General features: G+C 46.4%; 1 protein-coding gene across 1 annotated transcript; it reads right to left on the bottom strand.

The window, feature by feature from the left end:
* Positions 1–3,924: 3,924 nt before the first annotated feature.
* On the bottom strand, positions 3,925–8,525 carry LOC123100550 (uncharacterized). Its single transcript, XM_044522461.1, has 11 exons — positions 8,260–8,525; positions 7,846–8,172; positions 7,550–7,693; positions 7,366–7,449; positions 7,239–7,276; positions 7,095–7,136; positions 6,839–6,886; positions 6,171–6,260; positions 5,539–5,628; positions 5,295–5,378; positions 3,925–4,312 (listed from the first exon to the last, which is right to left on the bottom strand). The coding sequence occupies exons 1-11, from the start codon at positions 8,406–8,408 to the stop codon at positions 4,305–4,307; spliced, it is 1,104 nt and encodes a 367-aa protein (XP_044378396.1). The 5' UTR covers positions 8,409–8,525; the 3' UTR covers positions 3,925–4,304.
* Positions 8,526–21,627: the final 13,102 nt, after the last annotated feature.

The following is a 21,627-nucleotide window of genomic DNA, read 5'->3' as shown; positions in this document are numbered from 1 at the left end:
GACGGGGTAACATTCTCCTCTTGTGAGAGGACAACAACATCCAAAACCACCGTAGTACGAAGACATGGTCGACTAGTATTATCCATATACACTAAGACTCAAGATCATGCCATATCCACAACTCATTTTCTTTTATTTTTCCTTTGATTCTATTTTATTTCTTTGTTATATAAAATACTCATAGTATAACTATATTTTTTTATATTTTTCTAGTTGATTAGTATAATTCATATACACAAAGTCTCAAGATCATGCCGTGGTATAAGCACATGGCTTAGTTGCTCCCAATAAGTCATTGGGATAGGCAAAACAGAAAATTGAGAGAAAGATATAGGTAACCGATTACGTATGTTGATGGAGTACTGTTTTCTTGCTGTTGTCAAAATTCGGGTTTAGCATAGGCGATGTGATTTAGATATGCTATTGGAGATGCTCTTATGTATGAGATGAAGTAGTGCTCTTGTCAGAGTTATCATGCCTGCTAGTTAATAGTACTATGTATTATTTGGCATGTTCTGATACATATCTGCATATATATGGATGGCTCGACACTGCTTTCATGGCAACGAGATTCAGTACCTGCATTGACAGTTGCCCATATCTTTATTTTTGTCCAAGTGCTTGTGCTAGTTGGGCAAATTAATATGACGGTTGCATTGCAAAAGACTAGGGAGGAGCAAAATTCTGACTAGCGCAACAAATTGGAGCTAAGAGATGAGTTTTGCAAGGCAAAAGAAACAACTTAAAAGGCATATGCCACAGTTGATAATAATAATTATTTGGAAAAGAGCAAGTTGGGTAATGATGTAGTTGAAGACAAGACCAGCACATATCAGCTGTTTACAGTACGCTTAAAAACTAGAGTAGCTAGCAGGGTAACCATAACTCAGTCGGACACCTCCAGGCTCCAGCTCAATCAGACAAGGAGGGCAGCGCGGGCAAGAAATCGGAATCCTCAAACTCCTCGTAGTAATCCAGGACAGCACCTTGAAGCGGCGCTGGAGCAGGTTGGGGTGCAGGTTGCTGTGGCACGGCTGCACCAAGTGGAGCTTGAGGAGGCCCAGCAAGGGCTGGCACTAGCATGGCTGCAGCAATCTGAGCTTGGTGTGGCACGGCTGCAGCAAGTGGAGCTTGAGGAGGCCCAGTATGGGGTGGCACTAGCATGGCTGCTGCAATTGGAGCTTGGTGTGGCACGGCTGCAGCAAGTGGAGCTTGAGGAGGCCCAGCATGGGGTGGCACTAGCATGGCTGCTGCAATTGGAGCTTGGTGTGGCACTGCTGCAGCAAGTTGAGCCTGAGGAGGTGCTGCAGCCTGGCGTTGTTGTGCCAAGGCGACGAGTTGACCGATGCTATCTAAGATGCTCCTTAGTGAATTGGTTCCTGTCTGGACATCCTGTTGGTTCCTTGCCATCCCATCTAGAACCTCTTTCCCTTGTTCCACCTGCGATCGACCGGGTCAAGTCAGAGATGTTTCACATAGACAGACACACACACACAGAGACCAACCAACCAACCAACCAACGATCAGTTTGCAGCATCACTTACTCTCTGGTACACCATGTGCAGTGGGTCAACAGCATCGGAGATGGTGAGCCTGGGAACCTTTGTGGGCGGGGCGTCGCTGCTGCCTTCTTCTCCAGCCTTGTTCTTCCCATCTTTCCTTAAGGCTTCACCATAGCGACGTGAGGCATCTGGCGTGAGCCCAGGGCACTCCTGCAGGTGCGCCTTCATGTCCACGCCAACTTTGGAGTGTGTGTACTCCTTCTCGCTGCACACGAGGCACCGGACATGTGGCTGCCTCCTGCTTCCAGGAACCGGCACGTCCACTCGCATTACAAACTCCCACATGGAGGTTTGCTTCCCTTTGGGGCGCTCATGACTGAAAATGCAGAAGCAAACATAACATGTATCTGTGTGTCTCTCTCATACCAGAGGGGCAGTTGTTATACTTAATTAGTAGAGAAAAGAAATGCAACGGTAATGACCATGCTAGCTAGCGAGTGTGCACTTACCCAATCACCTGAGGCAGATACAAGCGCATGTAATCGTTTATGAGCTTCGGCATAAGCGCTGCCACACAGTGGGCATGGGCGATGCTACAATGAGATTACATAGATGACTCACACGTCTTAGTTAATTATCTCAAATACCACAACAGCAGTACTGCATGCATGCATGCACGAGGCTGGGTGAAGAAAGAGTTGCATACCTAGTGTTCTGGTTGAGGCATGTCTCGATTTTGTTAATCTCATCTACTAGCTTGTGAGAGTAAGCATACGCCGTAACGACAGATTTCAGTGGGGCAACCTTCTCCACAAAGATTTGCGCTGCAACGTCGCCCCTTCCAGCGTCAATAAGATCCATGATCTGGTGCAATGTTTGACATGGTCAATAGGAAACAAATTCAATACAAAAAGGCCAACATGTTTGCAATTTGGATGAGCCTCTCTGCTGGCTCAAAGCATCCGACCTGCCGCCGCCATATTGTGAGGAAAGGCATCGGATGAATAGACATTGTTTTGGGGCCTCGGCATGGCATTGGCGATGTGCTGCTCCAGGGGGCCCCATTGGTTGGTGTCAAGAAGAGTGTTTACTTCCACCACACTGTAGTCACTAGGAATCAACGGCCTGCAAATAAGATTGATGCATTAAAAACACCAAAAAGTGCTAAAAAACACACATTTTTAGGTTGATGCATGAATTGGTCTGGATATATAGGGTGAAAGGCAACAAAAGAATTCCAATTCATGTCTAGACGTACCAATTCATGTACTTAGTGAGAGTCTACATTCATGATTCATCTAACGAGAGATCCAACCAATTGGTAGCTAGATAGACTCAAAGCTTAGCTAGCAACATGACTGTAGATAAGTAGATTGGGGGGCCAAAGGAATTAGCTTTTGCAACTTACTGTTGCTCTTCCTCCTCCTCCTCGTCATGGTCGACCAGAAAATTCATCGGATCGAACCTACAGAAGACGCGAGGGAGAGAAGATCAGGACTGTGACTGAGCGCGGAGAGCTATGCATAAGGGACTTTCATCCCGCCCCCACAGGGGATGCATCGGGTGGCTGCCGGGGCGGGGCGACGGCAGCGCCATGGCCAACTCAAGAAGCAAGCGGCGCCGTCGCGTGGGGCTGCGGACCGTCCAGATCTGCCTCCGGCGGCTCATAGGAAGTGACTAAAGTGGAAAAGTAGTTACCTTTCCTCGGCGGCGGCGTCCTCCTCATCGGCGCCCTGGCTCCCTCCGATACCATAGGCGCGCGCGGCCGCATCCATGGTGGTGAGGCTCTGCAGCAGCAGGAAGGACGGGTGCAGGGGTTAGGAGGTAGGGGAGGAGGCGTGGGAGAAGGAGGGAAGGCGCCGGCGGGGGAACCCGGCGTAGAAGCAACCTGGGTGTGTGCGCTGCGCTGCAGGCGTCGGAGAAGCGCAGGCGAAGGCGAAGGAGGACTGGAGGAAGATGTGGAGTGGGTGCCCGTGGTGTGGTTTATTCACCGCAGTGGCCTACCATCTTGGGCCGCCACCCGGCAGCCCATGGGCTACGTGAGCCAATATCCAACCTTTTTTGCTGGAAATTTTTATTTTTTCCACCCTTCATCAGAAGAAAAAAAGTGCTTTCTCGTTGGTTTGTCAATATAGATGTCCATTTCTTTTTTTTTTGCGGGTGATAAAAATCCATTTCTTCACCATCAAATCTAAATATCCAAGTATTGAATGAATCTTGATTGTGGCCATCAGAAATAACATTGTTCTGAGGGATGGGAACTAGGTCCCGTTTAAACCCACTAATAATCCAACTCTTTTTTTCAGGGAAAATGAACTATGGAGCTAGTTAAAGCTAACTAAACGGGACTTGCGGACGCTGCTTATTTGTCATTTACATCCCTTGTTCAGTTAAACCCCAAAGGAACAAATAACATGTCTAAATATCCAAACATACATTAATCATACTTCATCACAGCGAGTACATTACATGCATGCATTTGCTGCTGATACTTGGCATCACTGTCTACAAGCAAAGCGGTGGCCACTACTACATCAGTAACAACAACAAATTAAAGCAACTTCCTCCAGCGTCACCACATTATACTTGATAGTACATTACATGCATACATTTATTTGCTGTTGATATTTGACCATAACCCATCACTGTGTGTTGTCTATAAGCAAAACGGTGGCCATTACATGAACTCAACCATGCATCAGTAACAACAAGTTAAGCCTCTCTCTATCTTGTGTCCTGTCCACAAAGAAACACCACCCATCCCATGGACTGGACTAGCTTTCATGCATCCCTCCTCCAGCTTCAGATGCCTGCACATCAACAATTAAGTACACCACCTCTTAGTATAGGGATCATGCATGATTCATACAACATACATACATACATAAACTCCACGTAAAAAATGCAAAGCCTCCTTCCTTCCTCTTTACCAAGTGCACCCAGCACAACATATATATACTGCCAAGCTTAATTAGTTGGATATTCATCAGAAAAATAAATAAAGTTTAGCCATTTCATTCACAAAAGCATCTTAAGTTGGGCAGTATAACTTGCGCCAAGCATCTTAAGAAATCGCCATAACTTGCGTTCATGTTTGATGCTGGTTTAACATGGGAATAACCCCTATTTCAACCTACCAAGTATCTTAAGGCATGCTTCCGTCCACCGATTCTTCCAAGACCGGAACCTTCTGGACTCAAATGTTACTTGTGTGTGCCCAATAGACAATATTTTCAAGGAACTTGACTCAAATATTATGTATGACCGATGCTTTCTTAGCAATGGTCATTTCAATGACAAAAGGTGATGGCAGCGGCTTGTGGAAGATTCAAAGAAAGAGACCGACTTTCATTAATTTGTCATGAGAAACAAGGGTTTTTAGGAACAATTTTATGTAAGAGTGAACACTTGCAGTATGTTATTCAATGGAAACATGAACAGTTACCCTCCACAATGCAAATGTAGTCCTGAAACTATCCTGGATATACCATATGCAAAAAGAAGGAACAAAGAAGTAGATAACAAATGCAGACTCAGAAAAGGCATATCTTCCACAATATTCAGAAGCTATATTTCCACAGGAAACAAGTGCCAAAAGGACAGGTAAAGGTAGCAAGGCCAGCTCTATAACTGAACGAATGAAATCGAAATACGGACAGCACATATTATATTAACAATGCAAGCAGGCAATTGACTATATATTTGTTGTTCTCTGACAACAATATCAGGGATCAACTGAGCAAATGGAGTTTCGTCCTGTTAAAAACAACTGGCGGTGTTCAACTAATTTACCTGCATTTGTTACTGATGCGATTCCAGTGTTCTGAGCACTGTCTGTCAACTTCACTGCCTGCGCGACTGAAGTAGCAGGAGCACCTGCAACAAGTTCAGCAGTTAGAAACGCTAGCAGGTAACCAAGTACCGGTGAAGTGCGGACTATCAAAGCTTGATTGTTGACGTTCTCTAACAATTAATACTTCAGGAATTAACTACGGAAGTTTTTCATGCGCAGAAAACGGGTGATAAACTTATTTACCTTGATTGGTCACCGATGAGATACCAGATACTTCAGCACATGTTCTCAAGGTACCGAGCATACTCCGCGAAACTGGAGCAACAGGAGCAGCTGCAACAGATCCGGCAGTTAGAAATGACAGCAGATAGGCAGGCGCTGACGAAGTGCAAAGAACAAGATCAAGTAAACAACAAAAGAATGATAGAATGAAAAACTCCAGGGCAAAATGTTCAAATGGTACCGCAGATCTTTTAGAGATAGGCCCGTATAACAAATAGGGGCAATCAATGCAAATACGAACCAAACTGTAAGGGTGGAACAGGATTTAGCACTACAAGGTATTCCAGGCTAGCCGAATCAACTTCCTCTATGATTCAACTAAAACTTTGGCTAGTATGTTTTCAAAGGAACTTTGGTTATTATTTATAATTGATATACTTCTCAGAGGAAGCCATAAATAGTATTATAAAAAATTAAAAGAAGTCCTAAGTGGCATATCAATGATTATTACGAGACATCTAAACCACGGCACAACAATGACACATAGCCCCTTCACACGTACATGTGGTGATTGCTAGAAACAAACAATTTCAGAGATAAGTTGCAACGCAAATGGAGGTTTAAGAATGGTTGAGGGTGGTCAACAAAACTACCTGCATTTGTCAATGACGAGGTCCCAGAATTTTTAGTAAGATGTGCTGCGGTACCAGACGTGGCGTTCGAGACTGAAGCACCAGGAACACCTGCAATGCGTTCATTAGTTAGAACTGGTAGTAAGCAGGCAAGCACTAATAAAGTATTAAACTGCAAAAATATAACATCATCAAGCCTGACAGGGACAGTGGTTCTGAATTTACCATGCACAAAAGCAAACACACGGAAAACAACTAAAGATAGAATGGAAGAATGCAAACACAAAAGGGGAACACATGTTTCTACCGTTCATCGTTCAAAGATATGTGCTGCAACGGATCATAGATAATGGCCACATAGCCACATAGGCCACATCACAGTTATATCCAAAGTGTAAACATCACAGAGCAATTTGGAAGAATATGGAAATGCGGCATAGTAGTAAAAAAAACATTAGCGCAACAAGAATTAGTTCATTCTAATTTGACATATATTAATCAACAGGGCTATTGTCTCCGAAATATGATGTGAAGTGTGATTCTAAAATTGGAAGGGGAATAAACTGTTCATACTGGTCTAAGATATTATGTAGATGTGTGCCAAAAGGATTCAACCAATGAGACAGCTAGTAAGGAGCCTACATAACCAGTGGATACAATGAAAAATGACTGGACTAAGAGAAGGTTACCTTCCTTCCCACTTGATTGAAGTTCCAGACCAGCTTGCAAGCTTTCATCTGAAGAAAACACAAGTTGATCAGTTTATATGCATATACATGCATTCCAAGAGGTTTTTCCAAATAGTGAACCAGTAAAATCAAAGTGCCTCATAGCTTGCTGCCAAGTGCCAAATATATCTGGGTTGACAGTAAGCCGAACACAGGTCTAGATACGTAAAATGCAAAGTAAACAAGACAAGGACACAAGAGCAGAGGCTAGTTTTACCAATAAGATCTACGAGCCACTTCCTTGTCTTGTTCGTCAATCCTGCCACCAAAAACAGTAACGATGGATTTTAGCATTCAGATTTAGAATCTACACGGAAGTACATTGCTTAATCATAAGATGCTTATAAATAGGGCATTGTACCACTATTTAACTTGTGACTGCGGGTCGACGAACGCAGCCTGCAAAACATGGAACATGTGCTGAGTTGGTCAAGAAAGAGCCAGCAAGAGCAGAATGAATTTGCCATGTTTCAAGGTCATATTTTTACCCCTTTTTGGTCCTAAGGTAGATCTTGGCCAGTGTTTTAGGTCCTGGCAGGTCTTGTTCCTTCACATGACGCCTCCTACGGTACCTAAGGCAAATAAAATTGGCAGACAGGTTTTACACATTTCCTAGAATGGAATGGATCAAGTGAACATGGGCGACCAAACTGATTATGGAGCCGGAATCACCTGAATCCGATGGGAAGCACATCGTGGGGCATCATCGGGCCGCCCGGCAACAGGGCCACGTTTTTCAACTCTGGAGCCTTATAAGCCAAGTGTTGGACGATTTGAGACGCCTTGCAACGAACGCGCTCCCAGTCCAGCGAGGATCTGCTTGCACATATATGTGTAACAGTATAGTACATTAAAGTTGAGATGTAAAGAGGAAAAATTTGGATAGGAACTGAAGATGGCTTGAAAATTGCAGGAATCGACAGACAGGCAGACATGAACTGAAGATGTGATCGTCTAGCTAGTGCTACCTGACTTGCTCCGAATGGAGAATGGAGAGGACGATGGAGCGGATCCTGAGGCAGTCGAAGGAGATGGAGTCGTCGTGCTTGAGGTACCGTGTGTTGTACTTGTGGTTGAAGTACTTGAGGTTGCGGTCGGGCACGCCGGCGACCATGCTGGCGAAGGCGGCGTGGTGCATGAGGAAGTGGAGGAGCACCTGGGCCTCGTCGCTCTGCGGGTGCGAGACCGGGCGGAGGAAGCGGGAGACGTAGGCGATGGCGTCGTCCCACAGCCCCTGCTGCACCAGCCGCGACAGGTGGATGACGCTCATGTACGCGTCCGTCTCGTTCAGCAACCTGCAGGTGATTGATTGGCCAATGCCGGCCGCCGGTGAGCGAGCGAAGCAGTTTATAGGAGGACGGAGGGGGTGGGGACGCACGTACCCTCGGAGGGCGTCGCGGAAGCCGTGGAGCCGGAGGTAGGTGGCGAGGCGGCGGTGACGGCACCGGCGCACGCAGCCGTAGTCGACGGGGCCGACGGACTCGCCCAAGTCGCCCACCCAATCGGGGACGACGTCGACGGAGGCCCCCATCGATCGATCACGGTGCCGGCGAGGTTGACAGGACGGCGGCGGGCTGGGGATTTGGGGGGAGCGAGCAGAAAGAATTTGTTTGTTTTGGATGGAAACAGGAGGGGGGAAATATGTAGAGGAGAGGAGGCAGCCTCACCACCACGTCCCACCGGACTCCACCTAGCCCCAACGCCACCACCCCACCCCACCCCGCCCAAACCCCTGTGCATTTTTTTGAAAACGTCCATCTACTTTTCTGAAAACGTCCCAACGCCACCACCCACCCCACCCCACCCCACCCAGGTGGCCAGGTGTCCTATGCCACTTTTTGAAAACGCCCCTCTGCCTTTCTTTCGTTGAGATATCAGCACCGCATCCTAACTCAGGCTATTTTTATGTGTCTAACATTTTTAATAAATAATTATTAAATACTCTACTAGTAAGATTTTACATTGTTACATGATCACATTATTGTTTTTATTTGAAGGGAAACGATTCCTTCGACCAGCTGATTTCTTGGCTACGTCCGCCGCCTCGCTCGCATAACAGGTGTCCCATGTGATGTGCTCCTGACTGCTGGCGATTTATTCGGCAATTTCTGTAACATAACCAATGTTGTAAAATTTTCTCCCGTAACATCACCTATGTTACAAAAAAGAGTGAAGACCAAAAAAAAAATCTGCAACAAAGCCTTCGTTGCAAAAAGAAAACCCGCAACAAGCCCTTTGTTGCAAAAACAATCTACAGCAAAACCTCAGTTACAAAAATTCTGCAACAAGATCACCATTGCAGAAATTTTCTGCAATAAGACCTATGTTGCAATGATGGAGCGCACTGATGCGCCAAATCTAACGGCCTGCGAGCCGGCCGATCTTTTAAAAAGATCAGCCGGCGAACGCGTATGCACGCCCTGTATTTGAATTAATTTGAAGGTATTTGGATTAAATCAGGCTCGAGTAACTAGAAAAATGTCCGGCAAAATATGCTTTTTGGATTCTATATATGTAACTTCATTTACTAGAAATTTCTAGACTGGTTTGGATTGGTTCGAATTTGGTGATTAAATTTGCATAAAAATAAAATTAAAAAATCTTTGTTTTTTTCCTTTTTTTAACAGGAAACGGTCCAGAACGACGTGGACCAGCTTCATCAAACATTTGGAATACATCTGCGAAAGGACCCCAAAGAAATGCAGAAATACAACTCAACCGGAGTACTTTATAGAAAAGACCCTAGACGTGAGAGGGAGATTGCAATGTGATCCACGATCCACCGTCTCTGAGCTTCACCTCTAGGCCAAGAATCCCCCTCACCGGGGACAAACCCACTTACTCGGAGCCTAAGGAAGGTGACTCGTGCAAACAGCTGACTCGTTTTCAATAAAAAGGAATAGCCAAACCGACCAGCTGGCTGGTCAACCTCAGTGATCTTATCGGCCGGCAAAGCGGAAACGGACGACCACAGTCCCGGGAAGGGGACCTTGCCATCGCTTCATTGTCACCGGGACAGAGAAGGAATGAACAATGGGAGAAAGTCAAACATGCCTTCCTTTCAGCACCATGGCAGGAGGAAAAGTGCTGCCCTTCGGTTAGAACAATTGGCGATGCAGCAATTGAGGCCGCTGCAGAACACCACCGATGATATGCGAAAGACAAAGCATTCGTAAGTGCTCCAGATCTGATGCCGGAGACCATTGTCTTCTCGTCTGCCACCACGACAACAAAGAACACACGAAAGAAACAACTCCACTCTTGCCAGATCCAATTGGCCCACGAACTTATTCATGGAGCTATCACCGGATCAACCAACCTCCACCCTCCTCCATGAACAGTGAGCAAAAGGGATGGTATCCGTCAGTTGAAAGTCGATCAAGATGTCCAGCACGAAGCTCAGACACGACATGGTGCCAATCTAACCCTAAATCTACCTACGAACATGGAAAGGAAAAACGGGATGGGACCCTCACACAACTCGTTCCTGGCAAGGCCGAGGGGAGAGGGTAGGGGCCGGAGTGGCCTAGAAGGAAGAACTTTCTAGGAGAAGGGGCAGAGAGAATGAGAGGGGGTCAGAAAGAGGTCCTTGGGTTTTTCCTTTGATTGAGCTTCAGATCTAGTGACCTATGCCGGACAACCACCATGATACTTTGAGAAAGAAGCCCCCTCCCAACCTTCAAGTTAGCCCTTGTTACAAAATCATATCTTTAGTTGAATTGATTCGCTAGGACTTGGATTAATTTGAGTTAAAAAGGAAAGGAGGGCTAGTGGTCCATCGGGTATTAACAACTATTTTTTTGCTCCATTTTTTGGGCAGATTTTAAATCTGTAACTTCATTTATGATAAATTTCTCAATTGGCGCATTCTTCCTTTCACACCTTCTCCCCGAGTTAAATACCGTAATGGCCCATGTACTTGCTAAAAAGTTCTCTATACCTTTGTAGTCGTAAAACGCAGGCTTTGCATCCTCTACTTAGCAATTGACTCGGCTTAGTCCAACATAAGCTGACTTCGAGCAAAAAATGCCGACGTGAGCAGGTAGGTAGGCTGGGGGTGGCCGAAGCAGTTGGAAAATTTTCATTTAGTCACGTGACTTTTATTAGCATCCAGTAGACCCTTTGTGTATGTGTGTGTGCGTGTGTGTGTGAGAGAGAGAGAGCGGAAGAAAAGGGGGTTGTCGGAGAGGTGGTAGCTATGGCGACGAATGGTGTTCGATTAGGACGATCAGCTGTTAGGATGAGGATCTACGGGAACAAGAGGGTCGTCAACTCCATCGTTGCAGTGGCGGCGCACAGATTGCCGTTGATGGCCCCAAATTGTTTGATAGCTCGATAATTTGTGATATTTTTTGAGTGATTCTTATTTCGTTTCACTGTTACTTCTCGATAATTTCTAACGCTAATCCTTCAAAAAGGAAGAAAAATTGTTTTTGTTGTTTGTCAGAAATATCATATATGGAAGGAAACCAAGGAGAATTACTGCAAATCAAGTCAAATGGAGCAACTTCCATGTGGAGAGCCAAGCCACCAGGCACAGCAGATCAAAAGACGGGCTTCCATATGAGATCTTCTTAGTTTTGGTTCTTTCATCTCCATCATCATCTCATCCTTCACCATTGTAAGAGGAATTCCAAGATGTGAGAACGATTGTAACTCTATTCAATCTCATTCGGAGATCAAGACTATTTGAATTATCCATTTCATCTTATTGTGGATTTTCATGGTATTATTGATATGGTTTTCATGAGTTTAATCTCTGGTGTGATTGGTTTCTTTCTTATGATGTGTGAGTAATCCTCCATAGATGTGGGAGATGTAGGTGAGTGGTAAGATTCATTTGTGCCTAATCTATATGTCATCATTTGTATTTTTACAGGTCCATAACAGCAATGCCTTCAGGAAGGAAATGACGATTAAGCGCCATCGTCATGGGATCCAACCATCCAAGGCTAGATTCTAGGTTTTCATCCTGAAGAACAACTCCAAGCATATCCAAACAATGCCTTCAACAAGGTAACGATGCAAAAAACATAACCATTGCCAGGTATAACCAACTTGGGCCAGGCATAAGGTTTTCATCCCGGAGCTCAAGACCGGGTGTCGGTGTCAAAACCGGCAGACCTCGTGGTAGGGGTCCCGAGCTATGGATCTTGGATCGAGGGTAACAAGAATGAGGAGAGGATGTTTACCCAGGTTCAGGCCCTCTGTATGGAGGTAAAACCCTACGTCATGCTTTTGTTTATATTGATGAAGATGTATCAAATACAGAGTTGATCTACCTCGAGATCGTAATATGTGGTCTAACTCTAGGGCTAGGTGAATGATATTGCGTTGATGTTCCCTCTACAGGCTAAACCCTCTGGCTTATATACACGCCAGGGAGGGTATCTAGGGTTAGAAGGTCGGTATCTAGGAGCAAGGCGGCAGCAGAGATCTTGGAGTATACGTCAAGTCTTCGGTGGAGGTAGTCTTGATCACGCCTCCTGCGTACGGCCTCCGGAGTCCATCTTGACCACGAATGAGGGCCCATCGGCCCAACTCGAGGAGGATGGGCTGACTAGGTTAGTACCCCCTAACCCAGGACACCGTCACCGGGTACTCGAAAAGCACCACCAAATAAAAGTCAATCAAGTGTAGTCGCCACCACTTTTCCACAATCACACTAGCTACATGCGCTGGACAAGAAATGTAACCGTTATTGTTGCACAACCATACCCTCTGCGTCAAGTCACCATCCATAGGTTGCATCTCATTGTTGAAGACAAACTAGCCGAAGCGAGAGTCGCCAAACTCCAAAATAAAGCTTTCTAGCTACATCCCACAACGTCGCCAGTAAAAGCCACTGGCAGCAGCCACTAGATCTGCAGAGAAAAACTCTCACGAGATATTTGGTGGTTACTAGTTAGCAGAATGCAAATCTCACCGGAGAGAACCATGCTCAAAGGCCGCTATCTGTCAACTACACTGCCGGGAGGAGTAGCCGCCGCCCCGTCATATCTACAGTAGGCTAGACAACGCCACCTATGTCGGGCCAAGCGGGCGCGATGGCTCGAGCCATGCCGCGTGGCTTATGGCACTGCTGCCAGGCACCGTACACGTCACATGCCATCAGATTGAAACCCCTGCTTGTAAAACAGACTTGCCCATGACCGCCATGCCATAGGAGTCAACACAGGTCAGCTGTTGTCGTCCCCATCGCTGAGGTGGATGGATGACCACCATCAGATCTACACGTGAGGAAAGCCGGTCGCATCCCAACTAGGCGCCTCCAGCCGCGACAAAGGACTAGCCTCCTTCGGTGATGAGGCAAGCAGATGCGAAATGAGAATATCTGTTGCGAGAAACCTTTGAGTGCGTGGCACAAGAGGGGAGATGGCCCGCCGCCACTGACAGCCGGCCGGGGTGTTACCCGACCATGCTGACCAGTGATGGCAAGGTGGGGATGGACGTGGGGAGGCGCATGCGGCGGCGAGATGGGTGGCCGTCTGAGTCACCCAAATTTGGCGATGCGGGTGTGCTTTTTCGGGGGTTGATACGTCTCCAACGTATCTATAATTTTTTATTGTTCCATGCTATTATATTATCTATCTTGGATGTTTTATATGCATCTATATGATATTTTATAAGATTTTTGGGACTAATCTATTAACCTAGATCCCAGTGCCAGTTTCTGTTTTTTTCCTTGTTTTGAGTTTCGCAGAAAAGGAATATCAAACGGAGTCCAAATAAGCTGAAATTTACAGAGAATAGTTTTGGAAAATATAAAATATACTGGAACGAAAAGATATCGGAGAAGAGTCCCAAGGCTAACACAAGGGTGGAGGGTGCCCCCCGTCGTTGTCGTCGCCTCGTGGGCCCCCTTGACTTGTCCTCGAAGCCAACACCTCCTATAAATCCCAAAATCTCCAGAACAAAACCTAGATCGGGAGTTCCGCCATCGCAAGCCTCTGTAGCCACGAAAAACCAATCGGGAGCTCATTCCGGCACCCTGCCAGAGAGGGAAACCATCACCGGTGGCCATCTTTATCATCCCGACGCTCTCCATGACGAGGAGGGAGTAGTTCACCATCGGGGCTGAGGGTATGTACCAGTAGCTATGTGTTTGATCTCTCTCTCTTGTGTTCATGATTTGGCACGATCTTGATGTACCGCGAGCTTTGCTATCATAGTTGGATCTTATGATACTTCTCCCCCTCTACCTTCTTGTAATGGATTGAGTTTTCCCTTTGAAGTTATCTTATCGGATTGAGTCTTTAAGGATTTGAGAACACTTGATATATGTCTTGCATGTGCTTATCTGTGGTGACAATGGGATATTCACATGATCTACTTGATGTATGTTTTGGTGATCAACTTGCGAGGGAGTGTTCACAGATAAGCACATGCAAGACATACATCAAGTGTTCTCAAATCCTTAAAGACTCAATCCGATAAGATAACTTCAAAGGGAAAACTCAATCCATTACAAGATAGTAGAGGGGGAGAAACATCATAAGATCCAACTATAATAGAAAAGCTCGCGATACATCAAGATCTGAAAGCTGAATAAAACTGTTGCTTGTTATTGATTTGGTGCGGCATACAAGAGTATATAAGAGGGTACAAACCGACTTGGGGTAGGGGTACAAAACTGACTTGGACTAGAAGTCATATACCATAATGACTACTCTAACATCCCCCCGCAGTATCAACGGCAGGCTCGACGATGTTGAGACTGAAACAGATATCTTGAAATGGCTTAGTAGGCAGTGCCTTGGTGAAAATGTCAGCAAACTGAGCCGTAGAAGGAACATGAAGCACCCGAACCTGACCAAGAGCAACCTTTTCACGAACAAAATGAATATCAATCTCAATATGCTTTGTGCGTCGGTGTTGAACTGGATTGCTGGTCATGTAGACTGCTGATATGTTGTCACAGTAGACAATAGTGGCCTGCTCAATAGGCCTGTGTAGCTCGGAGAGTAACTGCCGAATCCAGATTGTATCTGCAACGGCATGTGCCACAGCGCGATACTCAGCCTCAGCCGACGAACGTGAGACTGTAACCTGTCTTTTCGAAGACCAAGAATCAAATTGTTACCAAGAAAAACACAAAAACCGGAAGTGGACCTTCGAGTGTCAGGACAACCAGCCCAGTCTGCATCAGAGTATGCGGTAAGCGAGTTTGGAGAAGAATTATTGAGGTGGAGACCATGATTGAGAGTTCCTTTTAAATACCGAAGAATGCGTTTAACATGATTATAGTGAGGAACCCGGGGATCATGCATATAGAGACATGCTTGTTGAACAGCAAAAGAGATTTTAGGACGAGTAATGGTGAGATATTGGAGAGCACCTGTTAGGCTACGATAGAGAGTAGGATCGGAAAAGGGTTCACCGGTAGCCGAAAGTTTAAAACTAGTACCGACAGGAGTGCGAGATGATTGACAGTCAAGCATACCAGCACGATTAAGAAGATCAAGAATATACTGGCGTTGGGAAAGAAAAAGGCTGGAGGAATCTCGAACAACAGCAATGCCTAAGAAATGATGAAGGAGTCCTAGGTCAGTCATAGAAAATTCAGATCTAAGAAGAGAGACAATATGATCTAAGAACTTTTGAGAGGAGGCGGTAAGAATGATATCATCTACATAGAGAAGTAAATAGGCAGTGTCAGAAGTTTGATGATACACAAAAAGAGAGGTGTCGGAGAGAGATGGAGTGAGGCCTATTGTTTGAATGAAGGAGGAGAAGCGTTGAAACCAAGCTCGTGGGGCCTGTTTAAGACCGTAGAGAGATTTCTGAAGAAGACATACATGAGTTGGAAAGGATGGATTTTCAAAACCCAGAGGTTGCTGGCAGTAGACAGTTTCTTGAAGGGAACCATGGAGGAAAGCATTTTTAACATCAAGTTGGTGAATGGGCCATGAAGAGGAGACAGCAACACTAAGAACGGTGCGAATGGTGCTAGGTTTAACAACAGGAGAGAAGGTTTCTTCGTAATCAATTCCTTGTTGCTGAGAAAAGCCACGACAAACCCACCTGGCTTTATATCGTGAGAGGCTCCCATCGGAGTGGAACTTTTGGCGAAAAATCCATTTGCCAGAAACAATATTTGTATTGGGAGGACGAGGAACAAGTTGCCAGGTGTTGTTTTGAAGTAAAGCATTGTATTCTTCTTGCATGGCAGCGGCCCAATTGGGATCAAGTAGAGCAGTTTTGTAATTCTTTGGAAGAGAAGTGAGAGATACGGAGGTATGAAGGTTTAGGCGGTCTTGGGGTTGATGAAATCCTGATTTGGCCCTAGTACTCATGCGATGATCATTAATCGGGGCTGCTGTAGGAATAGCACGAGGGGGTAAGGTGGGTACTGGTGAGTCCGGCGCAGCGGAAGAGTCGGACGAAGGAGTAGGGCTGGGTGGTGGAGTGGGAGCAGGGGCCGGGGGTGTTGGGGAGGGAGCAGGGGTCGGGGGTGTTGGGGACGTCTCGGGTGGGGTGAGTGTATGGTTGGGATTGGCTATGGTGGGTGTTAATGGTGGTGGTGATAAGTTGTGTTCGGCAGGTAGGGGAGTATATAGTTGGAAAGGACGGGGAGAGGGGGTGTTTGCGGAGCTAGGGGTGTTGGATGGTGTAGTAGTGCGTTGTGAGAAAGGAAAAATGTGCTCAGCAAACGTGACATGACGAGAGACATGAACGTGTCCGGTGTGAAGGTCGAGACAGCGATAGCCTTTGTGCTCGTCAGAGAAGCCGAGAAAAGCACATGGGATAGAGCGTGGTGACAATTTATTTGCAGAAGTGGCGTAGGCATTGGGAAAACAGAGACAGCCGAAAACACGAACCGCGGAGTAGTCGGGGTGGGAAAGAAAGAGGGAATAATAGGGAGTAGTGTTGGGTTTAGTTTTAGAAGGTCGAATATTTAGAAGGAAGGTGGCCATGTGTAGGGCTTCAACCCAAAACTTGGGAGGCATAGATGATTGAATGAGGAGAGTGCGAACTATATCATTGAGGGTGCGAAGAGAGCGTTCTGCTTTACCATTTTGAGGGGAGGTGTAGGGACATGAGAACCTAAGCAGGATGCCATGTTGTAAGAAGAAAGTACGGTTTTTAATGTTATCAAACTCGCGACCATTGTCACATTGGATAAAGCGAATTGGGAGGAAGAAGTGAATAGACACATAGCGTTGAAAATTAAGGAAAAGAGAATGGACCTCGGATTTGTTGCGTAGAGGAAAAGTCCAGACAAAGTGGGTGAAATCATCTAGGATAACAAGGTAGTATTTAAAACCCGAAACACTTGCAATGGGAGAGGTCCATAAATCACAATGTATTAATTCAAAGGGATAAGTGCTACAAGAACTAGAGGAACTAAAGGGAAGACGCACATGTTTGCCTAATTGACAAGACTCGCAAAACACAGAATTATGAGAGTCCCTATTACATGGTATGGTAAATTCACTAAGCATGGAAGCTAAGACGGCGGGGTTGGGATGGCCCAAGCGACGATGCCAGAGATCGACGGAGGCCAGCATGGATGTTGGAGGGGTGGCGGCAGGAACTCCATTAAGAGAATAAAGATCACCGGAGCTATTGAAGCGAGCGATCTCGGCCTTGGTCAGGTAATCCTTCACAGATAAACCAAAAGGGTCAAATTCAGCCGAAACTAGATTGTCGCAAGTAAATTGGCGAACAGAGATAAGATTTTTAATGAGGGCGGGTGCAACTAGAACATCGCGAAGTAAAAGAGGTTTGGTGGAAGAGGGAAGTTGAGCCTGACCAACACAATATATAGGAATAGATGATCCATCTCCAAGGATAATGGAAGGGAAAGGAGATTTAGTGCAAGAAGATAACCAATTACTAGATGCAGACATATGACTAGAGGCCCCTGAATCAAAGATCCAATCCGTACCTGAGTTTCCTTGTGCAGCAAAGTTATTCATGGCCTGGAGAAAGGCAGCTTGATCCCAGCTCGGCATCGCAGGTGAGGGTGGCGTCGGAAGCAGTGCCGGCGGATACGATGGTGAAGGCAGTAGGGCCGGCTGGGAAGTGTAGTAGGCATTGGCCGGCTGTGGTGGGGGTGGCGTCGGGAGCAGGGCCGGCTGAGGTGTGTAGTAGGCGTCGCCGTCGGTGCTGTAATGACCATAAGGAGCATACGTCGGGGCGGCGTGATAGGCATTGGCCGGCTGTCGGGGGTTGAGAACCCCGGGAGCACCAGTAGGCGGCCGAAGGCCGGGTTGCCAGGCACCTGAGTATGCCGGTGGAGCACCGAGGGTGGACGGAGCGGACCAGGGCATGGGCCATGCTTGAACAAGCCCCGTCCAAGGATCATGAGGAGGCCGCCATGCAACCGCAGATGGAGCACTGGTGGGTGGTGCAGGACTCGGTGCTGGTGATGTCGTAGGCGGAACCGAACGAGTCGACGGCGGCCTGTAGATAGGGTTTTTGCCGCGGTAGTTCGAACTAGGACGCCAGCCTGGGGGCGGTTGAACAGATGACGATGCGGACGGCCCGGTGGCAGGAGCCGGCCTGGAAGGCGGCGCTGGTGTAGACGACAGAGGAGGATGAGACGCAGCATGAAAGACCTTGGGGCGAGAGTCCTTGCGAGCTTGTGTTTCCGCCGCGAGTTGTCGCAAGGAACGAACTTCAGCGAAGGTAGGAGGGGGCCGTATCATCGGTATGAACGAGGCTTGCTTGTCAAAGTCTTCGCTGAGGCTGACGACGACGATATTGATTAGCTGTGAGTCGCTAACTGTATCGCCGAGTTCGCGGAGCTCATCACCAATGGTCTTAACGCGCTGGCAGAACAGTTCACCGGGGCGTCTCCTTGCACCATATTGCGAAGCTCAGTGTGGAGAGCATTTTTACGAGCGTCGGTGTTGCTTTGGAAGAGCTGACGGAGGGGGTGCCAGATGTTGGCAGCGGTGGCGCCGTCGTGATCGAGCATGTTGAAGATCTCGGTGGTGATGCGGGTGTAGAACCACTGGACGATCGTGAGATCGTCTTTCAACCATTGCGGATCGTCGGGGCGGGGAAGACAGTTGGCGGCGACATGCGAGCGCAGGTTGCAGCGGCCGAGGTGGAGATCGAAGAGATGTCTCCAATGGTAGTAGTTGTGGGCGGCGAGATCAAGAACTATGGGGATGTAGGGGCTGACGTCGGAGATTGTGTCAGCAAGAGATATTGGTGCGACGAGGATGGGTGCAGGGTAGTTTTATGGAGCTATGGTGAGAGTCGAGAGAGAAGCGGCCGCGGCGTTGGCAGCCTTGGCGATGAGTGCGGCCCGGCGCTTGAAGTAGCCGAGCGGCGGCGGCGGTGGCATTGGCGGAGCCATACCCTAAACCCTAGGACCGGTATCTGATACCATGAAAGCTGAATAAAACTGTTGCTTGTTATTGATTTGGTGCGGCATACAAGAGTATATAAGAGGGTACAAACCGACTTGGGGTAGGGGTACAAAACTGACTTGGACTAGAAGTCGTATACCATAATGACTACTCTAACAAGATCGTATCACCTCAAGAACACGAGAGAGAGAGAGAGAGAGAGAGATCAAACACATAGCTACTGGTACATACCCTCAGCCCCGAGGGTGAACTAGTCCCTCCTCGTCATGGAGAGCGCCGGGATGATGAAGATGGCCACCGGTGAGGGATTCCCCCTCCGGCAGGGTGCCGGAACAGGGTCCCGATTGGTTTTTGTTGGCTACAGAGGCTTGAGGCGGCGGAACTCCCGATCTATTCTGTTCCCCGATGTTTTTAGGGTATATGGATATATATAGGCGAAAGAAGTCGGTCAGGGGAGCCACGAGGGGCCCACGAGGGTGGGGGGCGCGCCTCCCTGCCTCGTGGCTTCCTTGAAGCTTCCCTGACGTCTACTCCAAGTCTTCTGGATTGCTTCCGTTCCAAAAATAACTCTCCCGAAGGTTTCATTTCATTTGGACTCCGTTTGATATTCCTTTTCTTCAAAACACTGAAATAGGCAAGAAAACAGCAATTTAGGTTGGGCCTCCGGTTAATAGGTTAGTCCTAAAAATAATATAAAAGTGTTTAGTAAAGCCCATAAACATCCAAAACAGATAATATAATAGCATGAATACTTCATAAATTATAGATACGTTGGAGACGTATCAATTTGCATGTGCCAAACTCTAAACCTTCAAATAATAATATGTTTTGTATGCCCTAGGGGCTGTCAGTATCTTCCATGCTAGGTGGGTTATTCTCACGATGAGTGGTCGCCACTCATCATTCACGAGAAAATGGCTGGTAACCGGGATGCCTGGTCCTATGATCAAAAGATCAAAAACAAAATCGCAAATAATTTAAACAAAACTCCCCCACGACTGTTGTTGGTATGGACGGTACCCGTTGTTTCGGACCAGTCGTGGAGTGTGATTGTTGGTGGAGGGGGAGTAAAAACTTTACCTTTCTGTTTGGAAACCGCCTATAATGTGTCTAGTATGGAAGATATTGGGAACTCTTGGTTGTTATGTTGACAATGAAAGCATACCTCTCAAAATTATTTTCATCTCTGTTTTAAAAGCTTCGAGCTCTGGCACCTCTGCAAATCCCTGGTTCCCCCTGTGAAGGGCCTATCTTTTACTTTTTTGCAAGAGCCAGTGGTATTCCTTCTCCTTCCAACCTACTCTTTAGTTGGCAAGCATCATGTGATGGGGAAAGTTCTAAGCATATATGGCCATTCAAATATATTTGATCATGAAATATTATAGTTGACAATTATCTATATGATAAATAAGTTGGGAGGCGAAACATTATGCCCCTATCTTTCTCTGTGTTCGATGGATGCTATTTGTTCTAAAAATATGCTTTGAGTGGTAGCAATCATGGAAGACTATATGATAGTTGAGTATGTGGGATTTTCTAAATCAAAGCTCTTACATAGACCCTTCCTGAAAATAAGATGAATTGCAATTGTTTGATGACTGAGAACATAGTTTGTTAGTTTTCAAGAAATTTTATGATCTATGCTTTAACATGTGAATAGCTTGCTACTTGATCATGAGAAGCTTTATGATATGAGCTACTATTATGATATATAATGATGCTAGAAAAAGTGATTGAAATTATCATTGATCAAACTTGTGCACTTGATAGCATTCCACATCAAAAATTCTGTTTTTATCATTTACCTACTCGAGGACGAGCAGGAATTAAGCTTGGGGATGCTTGATACGTCTCCAACGTATCTATATTTTTTGATTGTTCCATGCTATTATATTATCTATCTTGCATGTTTTATATGCATCTATATGCTATTTTATATGATTTTTGGGACTAATCTATTAACCTAGAGCCCAGTGTCAGTTTCTGTTTTTTCCTTATTTTTGAGTTTCGCAGAAAAGGAATATCAAACCGAGTCTAACTAAGCTGAAAATTTACGGAGTATACTTTTGGAAAATATTAAATATACTAGAACGAAAAGATATCGGAGAAGAGTCCCGAGGCCACCACAAGGGTGGAGGGCGCCCCCTAGGGCGCGCCCCCCGTCCTTGTCGTTGTCTCGTGGGCCCCCTTGACTTGCACTACTAGGAAAAGGGCTATAGATGGAATGGCCACTAATGGCGCACCAGACATGTGGTGCGCCATTGCTATGTAGCAGTGGCGCACCATGTGCTGGTGCGCCATTAGTGTGAAATACACTAATGGCGCACCAGACTCACGGTGCGCCATTAGTAACAATTTTTTTTATTTTGCCAGACATACTAATGGCGCACCAGGGCACAGTGCGCCATTACTAGTTGTAACTAG

This window comes from Triticum aestivum, chromosome 4D (assembly GCF_018294505.1).
Source record: "Triticum aestivum cultivar Chinese Spring chromosome 4D, IWGSC CS RefSeq v2.1, whole genome shotgun sequence".
In the NCBI taxonomy this organism is placed as follows: domain Eukaryota; kingdom Viridiplantae; phylum Streptophyta; class Magnoliopsida; order Poales; family Poaceae; genus Triticum; species Triticum aestivum.
This window is presented reverse-complemented; position numbering and strand designations above follow the sequence as displayed.

Coding starts and splice junctions, on each gene's coding strand:
- LOC123100550 (XM_044522461.1), bottom strand. CDS start 8,408: ATGGGGGCCTCCGTCGACGTCGTCCCCGATTGGGTGGGCGACTTGGGC. Junction 7,694..7,845: donor CTCCATTCGGAGCAAGTCAG/GTAGCACTAGCT, acceptor ATGTGCAAGCAG/ATCCTCGCTGGACTGGGAGC. Junction 6,887..7,094: donor GTGGCTCGTAGATCTTATTG/GTAAAACTAGCC, acceptor TGTTTTCTTCAG/ATGAAAGCTTGCAAGCTGGT.